General features: G+C 42.9%; 1 protein-coding gene across 1 annotated transcript in view; it reads right to left on the reverse strand.

Annotated features, from left to right (window-relative positions):
- ARHGAP24 (Rho GTPase activating protein 24) overlaps window positions 1-7456 on the reverse strand; it is a 958590-nt gene extending 951134 nt beyond the window's left edge. Inside the window, exon 1 of the mRNA XM_029599271.1 lies at window positions 7266-7456. Coding sequence (XP_029455131.1) covers window positions 7266-7371 — 106 coding nt within the window. The 5' untranslated portion in view covers window positions 7372-7456. The remainder of the gene's footprint in view (window positions 1-7265) is intronic.
- Window positions 7457-10790: the final 3334 nt, after the last annotated feature.

Genomic DNA, 10790 nt, shown 5'->3' on the forward strand with positions numbered 1-10790 from the left:
ATCCCAGGGTGGAAACATAAGAACATAAGAACATGCCATACTGGGTCAGACCAAGGGTCCATCAATCCCAGTATCCTGTTTCCAACAGTGGCCAATCCAGGCCATAAGAACCTGGCAAGTACCCAAACATTAGGTACATCTCAAGCTACTATTGCTTATTAATTAATACATTTATGGATTTTCCTCTAGGAACTTATCCAAACCTTTTTTAAACCCAGTTATCCTAACTACCGTAACCACATCCTCTGATAATAAAATCCGGAGTTTAACTTTGCGCTGAGTGAAAAAGAATTTTCTTTGCTTTGTTTTAAATGAGCTACTTGCTAACTTCATGGAGGGCCCCCTAGTCCTTCTATTATGTAAGAGACTAAGTAACCGATTTACATTAACCTGCACAAGTCCTTTCATGATTTTGTAGACCTCTATCATATCCCCCCTTGGTCTCCTCTTCTACAAACTGAACAACTTCCTTGGCCTTTCCTCATAAGGCAGCCATTCCATGCCCCATTATGATCGTCCTTCTCTGCACTTTCTCCAGTAAAACTATATCTTTTTTGATATGCAGCAACCAGAATTGCACACAGTATTCAAGATGTGGTCTCACCATGGAGCGATATAGAGGCATTATGACATTTTCCTTTTTATTATCCATTGACTTCCTAATAATTCCTAACATTCTATTTGCTTTTTTGATTGCCACAGCACACTGAGCTGATGATTTCAATGTATTATTCACTATGATACCTAGGTCTGTTTCCTGGATGGTAACTCCTAAGATAGAACCTAATATTATGTAACTACAGCAATGGTTATTTTTCCCCCTATATGCATCACTTTGCACTTGTCCACGTTAAATTTCATCTACCATTTGGAAGCCCATTATTCTAGTTTTGCAAGGTCCTCCTGCAATTTATCGAGTCCACTTGAGATTTAATTACTCTGCATAATTTTGTGTCATCCACAAATCTGATCACCTCACTCATTGTACCCGTTTCCAGATCATTTATAAATATATTAAAAAGCAGCAGTCCAAATACAGATCCCTGAGTCACTCCACTGTTTACCGTTTTCCACTGTGAAAACTGACCATTTAATCCTACTCTCTGTTTCCTGTCTTTTAACCAACTTGCAATCCACAAAAGGAGATCGCCTCCTATCCCATGACTTTTTGGTTTTCTTAGAAGCCTCTCATGTGGCTTTGTTGAATGCCTTCTAAAACTCCAAATACACCACTTCTACCGGTTCACCTTTGTCCACATGTTTATTCACCCCTTCAAAAAAAAAAAGTATGAGATTTGTGAGGCAAGATTTCCCTTGGGTAAATCCATGCTGGCTGTGACCCATTAAACCATGTCTATCTAAATGTTTTCTGATTTTATTCTTTATAACAGTTTCCACGATTTTTCCTGGCACTGAAGTCAGGCTCACCGGTCTATAATTTCCCGGATCACTCCTGGATCCTTTTTTAAATATCAGGGTTACATTGGCCATCTTCCAGTCTTCAGCTACAATGGATGATTTTAATGATAGGTTACAAATTAATTGAAATAGGTCTGACATTTCATTTTTGAGTTCTTTCAGAACCCTGGGGTGTATACCATTCGGTCCAAGTGATTTACTATTCTTCACTCCAATTGGGTGTTTTCAGATGGTTTCTTTCCTTCTATTAATCTCCTCTTCACAAGAAAAATACTGACCCTCCTGGAGGAAGAGCTTTTAATGGAACAGGTCTTACAGTCCAGTTCTGGAAAAGGTAAGGGGCAGCAAAATACTTCCTTCCTAAATGATGGTAAAACACTCCTCTTCAAAACCAGCTAAATCTAAAAAAGTTCATCACCAACACAACCAAAGATTGCTTCTTCAAACTTCAGATACCAAAAAGACTCAAACCGCTCCTGTACTTTCAAGACTTCAGATCGGTACTCCAGGCCATTATATTCTCCAACTTAGACTACTGTAATTCCATACTGCTAGGCCTTCCCGCCTCTTTCACCAAACCGCTTCAGATGCTACAAAATTCAGCCGCCAGAATTTTAACAAACTCCAACAGAAGAGACCACATCACACCCATCCTGAAAAACCTGCACTGGCTCCCTGTAAACTTTAGAATTCTACACAAGTGTCTCACCATCATCCATAAAGCTATTTACAACAGAACACCCATCGATATACACTACCCACTCACGTTGCACTTCTCTGCTAGAGCCATCAGAGAAGCCTACAAGGGCTCGCTACACACCTCCCCAGCCAAATCCACACACCTCTCATCCACCAAAGATCGAGCCTTCTCGACAGTGGTGCCAACCATCTGGAACGCCATGCCGCCGATCTTAGACAAGAACCTTGCATTCTGACATTCAGAAAGAAACTCAAGACTTGGCTATTTCTACAAGCCTTCCCTGATCATTGACCTCCCCAACTACAATAACTCGCCATGGTCCTCCAGTCAATGTACCCCAACCCTGACATGGCTTCTGACTCTATATTAGTCAGTTACGAGCTCTATGACCCGACACTATTTAGTCATGAATATACGATATTATTACAGTCCTGAGTATATGATCTTATCTATATAATTGATAGTATTCAGTCCTGAGTACATGTTATTAATATAGTCCTGAGTATATGACCAGATATTATTTTCTCTGAGTTACCCATGCCTCTGGCTCTTCGTCCTCCCAGTTCGAGTGCCCGTTTTATTATAACTTTTATCACTTTTCACCTATTGTTCATGTTGATGTTATTGTTATTGCACCATTGTTTCTTGTAAACCGATATGATGTGATTGGTATCATGAATGTCGATATAAAAAAAAGCCCTAAATAAATAAATAAATAAAAACAAAACAGATGCAGCCTTCCTGGAGGAAAGTCCAGCCAGTGAAGGCAGTCCTTACTTACAGCTTCCAGCTCAGAGCAAGAAAGGGTGACAGAAAAGCAGCTTCTTCCCCTTTGCAGAAAACTAAATCTCCGATCAAAACACTTTTATTTTTCCTGCATGATCACTGCAACCTCTTCTTGAACTATGCAAAGAGGTACTCAGCTCCCTCCTGACTACCCTGAGCACAAGATACAGTCTACCAGGAACAGCAAAAGTCCAGAAAAAACTAAAAAAAAAAAAAAAAAAAAATCCTTCTTCCTTTCTCTCTCCCCTCCAGTCCACTTCTGGGGACCTGGCAGAGCAGTGTCTCTCCTGTGTGCTAAGCTGAGGGCCTAACTTTGGGAGTGATGCAGGTTGCATTTGTGCACACCTTTTCTGCAGGCAAAACTTACTCCTGATGCAGGAAGGAGTTCTGCATGCAGAAAATGTTCATACCTCAAGGAGAGGAATACTTAGTGCCTTTGCAGGGAAAATCCTATGCAAATGAGGGCATTAAGTATTACTTTCTGATGCAGAGAGACTGCATCTGGCCAGCGCACCTTCTTTAGCACTGGAAACTTAACACCTGGGTCAAAGCTGGAGTTAAGTTTCCAGCACTATAGAAAAAATAATTAAATGGGGAAAAAACTGTCTGGGCAGGTAAGTGGTGGCAGCCGCCGCCACCTAGCCAGATAACTACTGACTTATTCATCTATTTGCGGCAGGAATCAGCTGCCAGATAGCTGGATACATTAGTACTTACCTGGTGCAGTAGCAGTGACCTGTGCCAGATAGATGGTTAAGTACTAATTTATTGCGCTATCTGGCAGCTACTTCCTACTGCAAAATAGAGAAGTTGGTATTTATCTATGTGATGGTGGCTGCCACCACTTGAGACAGCTCACCCCTCCTTGTGTTAAAATATGCATTCGGCCTGTGACGAACACACATTTATAGTTTTTATGCATTTTTAACTCCTGATGTATTAGCATATCATTAGCTTACTGCATCGGAATTAATAAAAAAAAAAATAACCAGAGCATTAAAAATGTGCGCTGGAAACCAGCGCACAGTTTTTTTTAGCACTCAGATTATTGCATCAGCCCCTTGGAAAGCACACTATTTATTTATTTATTTGTTTATTTATGTAAAGGCTTATATTCCACGCCCTTCACTCATAGTGTGTTCAGGGCGGATCACAACAATCAATATTAAAAACCATAGACTGAAAAAAAAAACTCACTTGAAATAAAATCTACACTGCCACGCTTTCTAAGTAGGACTTAACCCCTCCCTTGTGGACTAGGAGCTCATCCCTCACAGGCAGCCTCTGGGGGAGGGCCTATGCAGGAATTATGACTCCGCCTAAATTGATGTAAATCCTAAACCTGAGAGCTAGGGCCATATAGTGGCTGATCAGTGTGCCTGTCACAAATATATGGTGTATTCAACCAAGAGCTGCGTGAGCATAGTAGCCCATTTTTTATATGAAGGTCCAATTCATAAACATCAACAGTGGTTTTCTGCTATAATGCATATTACAGAGTTTGCTTTAGACTGTCGAAAAGAACTTACAGTATGCTCTGCCCTTACTGAAATGTCAGCTGAGATAATTAAACAGCTAGTTAAAAAAATGTATAATGCGTTAATTGTGTTCATTTTTAAAACAAAACATCCAGGATTTATTTGGATGTGGCATATTTTACTTCAGAGAGCATCCTCAAATATTTTCAGTCCACTTCTTTGGTGCTGAAAGTATTCGTCTTCTGATCTTACGACTCAGGTGTGATCCCTTGTGTTATTAGCCTACTTATGAAATGATTGAGAACAATCAAATAATCTGATTTTGATCAGACAGCAATAGCTGACTGTGACTGTGAAACACAGCTAAAACCTGATTGTAAGAACAATATCCATGCTCTGGTTCTCCAAAGTTTTTCCAAGACTAAAATCTGACTAATTCCCTGATGCCCAGTTTCCCCTTTACTTAAAAACACGTACTGCCAAATGTAACAAGGCAGGGAGTGAAAGGTGTCCTTATGCATGGATTTTCCAGCTCTTTTCAAATTGGACTTAGTGAAAATGACCTCACCCTTATTGGATCAAAGTCATGTTAATAGGGCAGGTGCCAGGAAAATGTCCCCAACTTTCCTTCAAGCTTTCACAAAAGTTATCATGCCTAAAGGAATTGTAAAGTACAAAAAAATAAAAGGTTGCAGAAAAAGTTGATTGCTACCAGACTTCAAAAGAAAAGAAAATTTACTAAATAAGACACTGGCGCTTAGTTATTTTTTTGCCACTGTAGGACTTCTACAGCACATGCAAGTTCCATATGCTGTATCTGAACTAAGGTGAATTAGGATGAAAAAAAATGTCAAAAATTGTGTACTGGAATGATTTTTTTTTTTTTTTTGCCAAGTTACTTGAATCTTGTCACAGCTCAAAACCTGTGCCCATGGCATGCAGCATTAACCATCTAAAATAGTGGCTTTCATCCTGGTCTTCAGGAAACACCCATCCAATGTGGTTTTCAGAACCTCCACAATGAATAAGCATGAGATAGATTTGCAATCAATTGAGGCAGTGCATGCAAATCTATCATTGTGGATGCCCTGAAACCCAGACTACCTAGCTCTGCCCTAAGGACGGGGTTGGGAACCTCTGCTCTAGAGCCATAACCTGCTGGACTCACAGTCACTCAGGGATTCCAGATATGCACATCTATTTACAATTTGTTTTTATTTAAATATGGAACAGTCCAAATAAAAAAGCAACTGGTTTGCCTATTGCTTTGCAAATCATGATGTTAGGTTTGCATAAGTATGAATAATTAACTATGATGTGGTTTCCCATACAACAATGGGGCAAATTCATATGAAGATAAGACAAGGTAGAACTAGGAACCGAAAACCCCCCCTTTTACAAAGACTGATATCTGAGAATCAGAGGCTTTCTTATTTCCCTTTAGTACTTTTCACTGATACTAAAACTTTAGTATTTCATAGGGAATTATCTGTGACCTATTCTCTGGATTCTACTTAAGTAAAACCCTCTTTGGTACCTTGAATATTTCTGGTAAAGTTGGCAGCTGGCTCTATTTTTTTTTTTTTTTTTTTTTTGTATAGTTTGGTCCAATCCTTGTCTGCTGCTTTGCTACATGGCATGGATTTGTGATTTTGACTTCCCTAACCAAACAGTGAATAACAAGTCCATGCATACAGCATGGTAACAGCCGGACTAGAGCAGCCCGTCCTAGGGAGTAAAAAACAAACAAACAAACAAACAAACAAAAAACCCTAGAGCTAGCTGGCTACCCTAATTCCTGGGAAGTCTCCAGACAGTTAATTCATCACTGCGGAGGGATTGCTGTTGGGAGCAGCTGCTGGCTGGAATAACTACAGTACAGCACAGGTACGCTTGCTTGTGTCCATTATAACCCGTGGAGTTTATCAAGTTCGCATCACGCCAGAGGCTCGCCAAAGAGCAATACACAATTGATAAACCTCCTCCGTCTAAACACCGTTGAAATCCCCACCTGCATCAGGCTGTAGTAAGGTTTGAAACCGATTGACAAGTACAAGCAAGCACACAGCAAAACTTGTCAGACAAGAGAGAGGGAGAAACAGCTTGCTAGGACCTCTCTGCCGAGCTGCTTTTATCAGACATCTAATACGAAGGCTGGGGCACAGCCTGAAGGAAGAGTTAAGAAGGTTTGAATGAAGTCAAGCCATCGATGCCGGCTGAGCGTCAGCTCTGTCTTTCCGACAGATAATTAGCAGCCAAGCCAAGCCTTCCTCCTATCGGGCCCGCGAGCCCCACATTACGTCACTAGCTGCTGCTAGCACTGTGTGCTCTGCTTATAAACTTACAAGGCACACGCTGGCATTAAGGATTAAGTTGCAGTCCCTTTTTTAATAACTGCACAGCAAGGACTTGCCCCCCCCCCCCCCCCTCCCTCCCTCTTCAGCCGGACTGGGACAGAATCCGCTTCTCACGTTAAGACTGAAGATTTCAACGGATCCGAAAGCCTATGCACAATTTCACAGCGAAATTCTCCTTTAACGGGGAGCAGAGAAGTCTGCTTTCTTATCCTGTCCGGGGTTTTTTTTTGTATTACTATTATTTACAGTGCACCCGTGTTGACTTTTCAGTGCAAGAGAAATAATTTTAATTTTTTTTTTTTTTTTAGATGCCCTGCATGCCCCTAAGGTTCAGGAAGTCACTCTAATTTCCTCCCCTTGTTAAACAGACACCTATATAGAGAGTCACATCTCTCTCGCCGGCTCACTGAGAGGAATCAGAGCAAATGGGGAGGGAGGCTTGCACCCGGAGAGGCAAGGTCAGTCACTCCCCGAGAGAAGAAGAAGAAGAAGACGGAAAGAAAAAAATAAGGAGCAGCAACTCACGATTTACTGATTTCCTTCCCCCGATCGAGGATGAGGAGAGAAGAAGCAGTGCCCCGGAGGCGACACCATCAAATCGCAAGCATCTGTCTGAGGGAAGCCTGGGCATTGAGAGCGCTCGTTCCTGCCTTCTCGCGGCACACGGCGGTCCACCTTGGCTGAACTAATGTGTCCTCCTGCACTTTTCAAAGTGCCGGAGAGGTAGAGCGCGTGCAGCTGGCAGAGGCGGAGGAGGAGGAGCAGAGCGGAGCGGCGGCGGCGGCAGCAGCAGCAGTGTGTCCCTGCTAGCCCAGCACCGCGGCACAGACGTTTCATCTTCTTACATGATAAATAGTCTCTGGAAGCCCATGTGCCATGTGGTGCACATATTCAGCTTGCTGGTTTTCGTCCCTTCCTGATGTCAGCTGAGACTGAGAGAGGCAGGGGGGGGAGGGGGGACGACGCATTCCTGAGCCCTCCTAGCACACGGTCCTCAAGCTGCCAAGTGCATTTTGCCATATGCATGGGAATTGAACCGCCGATTAAACAAGACGGACCCAAGAGCAAATAAAGAGGGAGAGCAGACGCCTCGGGGCAGTGGTGCTGCCTCCGGTCTGCAAAAACAGGCAACGGGAGAACGAAGAAACGCCACTGCCTAACTTTTCCACCTCTTTTCCTCTAAAAAAAAAATAAATTGCACTAAGCAAAGGGCGCAGTGTGCCGAATGATAATAAAGGGGAATCCACTCTAGGGAGTAGAAATGACCAGCAGGGTGCTACTAAAATCAGTGTTCGGTCCAGTCCTCTTCAATGTCTTTAAAAGTGACATTTAAGGAAGGCTCACAAGGGAAGGTGTGCCCGTTTCACAAATGTAGACATGCCAGAGGGAGAAAGATGGAAAAAAAATGATTTTAACAATTGGGAAAAAAAAAAGGTCAAAGGTATGGCAACTATGCTGTAATTAAAAAAAACAAAAAGAAAAAGAGAAAAATCAGGTATTTAGAATGCAAAAATCCAAGGATCAAACACATTTTTGAAGGTGAAGGACCAACAGTCAGTCACCAAATAAGAAAGAGACCTGGGCACAGGGCTGGATTTAAATTTATTGTTTCCATAGGCAGAAAACTAGGGGAGGGGGATGGGGTGGGGGATGGGGTTTGCCCCTAGGAATCAAAGAGCAGCAAGGGGGAAGCCCAGGTTTCGGGCACCTTAGAACCTGGCACATGCCTATGTTGCCTACGCCTACTTCTGGTGCTACGGGGGGGGGGGGGGGGGTGTCTTCATCCCTGACCTTTAAACGCCAGTGTGCTTGGGTGCATAATGGCAAGAGGACCACGGTATTACCTCTCTAGATCTCTGGTGAAACCCCCACCTTGCAACCTGTGTACAATTCTGGATACCGCATCTACCAAAGGACATTGACAAGACCACAGGCAGGTCAAAGGAGGGCCACCAAAATGCTGCATGGAGAGAGACTGAGGGAACTACAGATGTAATCCCTAGAAGGGAGAAAGGGGAGATCTGATAAGCATTCAAATGTTTTAGCAAACAATAATGTGCAAGAAGGAAGCATTTTCCATTCAATGAAAAGTTCAAGGACAAGAGGTCATCACATGAAACTGAAGTGAGGAAGGCTCAAAAGAAATATGAAAAAAATACTTTTTCATTGGGAAACTGGGGAACACTTGGAGGAGATTCTGCATAGTTTATAGGAACCAAAATAGTGACCAAATTCAAACATGCATAAGACTGACACAAAGAGACCTTAATGGCGAAGGGAGAAAGGGAGGGAGAAGACCACATATCACGTAAGACAGGACTTCCCAAACTTTTAGCCAATGTGGCCCCATTTCATCACTTGAAAATGTTCATAATCCCAAAAGATGACCCAAATTACCAGGGTTGTGGTCCCCCTCCAACAATCACTCCTCCTCACCCACTCCACATTCCAACTGATCTCCTCTCACTCTTCACCCCCTCCAGAAGACCTTCTCTCTTATCCTCCCCCTCCAGTGAACCCTCTGTCTCAATCTCTGCTCCTCTCACCTCTCATCCAATCCATCTGATCCTTTCTCACCTAAGCCCTTCTTATAATCCCCCTGATCCTCTGTCATCTATGACCCCTCTCACTCCATCCCCTTTCTCTCATTTCTCCCATCTCCATCCCTTCTCTCACCTCCTAGTATCACCTCCTCCCCTCCAAACCGCGAAAACTGTCCCCAGTTGATCCCCCTCTTACCACCCACTTCCTCTTACATTCCACAGTTGATCTTCTATCAGTCCCTGCCTTCACCCTCCACAGCCAATCCCTCTCCACCTTATCTAATCTTCAGACCCCTCCTGCATCTCATCCCCCTCTTCAGATAGCCCCATCTCCAAACATCCTCCTGGCCAGGATCAGGGACAACATCCTTTGGATGGCAATTGATGGGAAGAGAGGGAAGGCTGATGACAGGGTCAACATTATTTTCTTAGGTAGATTGAGTGGTGGGTGAGAACAGAGGAGCAGTGGTAATCTTTGACTCATGCTCACTCAGCCCTCCCCTTCTCTAATGGCTGGTCCCAAGTCAAGCTGTGATCTGTGTCCACAGTATTAGTAATTGTGCAGGGCTCTAGTTACCACAAAAGTTCCTGCAAGGGCAGTACCACTGCAGGGCCTGTGAGCCTGTGCTGCTTCATAGGCCCCACACTGACTTCCATTACTAATGCTACTGGCTCCTGAAGAGTGCTGCCATTCGAGGCACTTGTGACCCCCAGCTGTGGATCGGGACCCCATCTGGGGTCCCAATCCACAGTTTGGGGAGCCCTGACATAAGATGTGTGAAAGTGCAGTAGGCAGGTACAAATGGACAGACTGAATAGACAAAATGGTCCTTTTTTTTTTTTGCTGACATTTATTGTTTATAGAAACAAGAAACACCTCTTGCTCCATAACTGTTCTGAAAAAATGCAATGTTTTTGTCGGTGTGAAGCATAATTAAGACTCAGAAGGTCAGTGAAGGTGCAAAATATCGTGGCACCAACTCGCATTATTTAGGAAACTTCATTCCAATTTCCCATCACTACAATAATCACCACACATGATTGGCCAGTTTGTGTATCCCTTGTCAGTACTGCTAAAATGCTGCAGTCCAACTGATATGAAGCAATCTCCAGGAAGCTAATCTGAAAAATGATTATTTTTTTTCTTGCAAGGAGGCAAGCTTCTTAATTGTCTTATGTGGAATTTCATACTTAAATGTAAGCCATTCATCACAAAAGCCAATGTCCAGAAGCCAAAGCTGAAAAGCATAAACCAGGGCTGACCAAATCTGGTCCTCAAGATCTAAAAATTGGCCTGGTATTCAGGATGTCCACAATGGATATGTATGAGATAGATTTGCATGCATTTCCTCCATAGTATACAAATTTCTCTCATGCATATTCATTTTGGATTATCTGAGGATCGGAATTGGTCACCCCTGGCATAAATAATATGGACGAAAATCTCAAAAGTTTTATGCATATAAATGGGCTTTTGAAAATTGTTAAGATATATGCTACTTTTAAG

Source organism: Rhinatrema bivittatum, chromosome 1, assembly GCF_901001135.1.
Source record: "Rhinatrema bivittatum chromosome 1, aRhiBiv1.1, whole genome shotgun sequence".
NCBI classification, from domain to species: Eukaryota; Metazoa; Chordata; class Amphibia; order Gymnophiona; family Rhinatrematidae; genus Rhinatrema; species Rhinatrema bivittatum.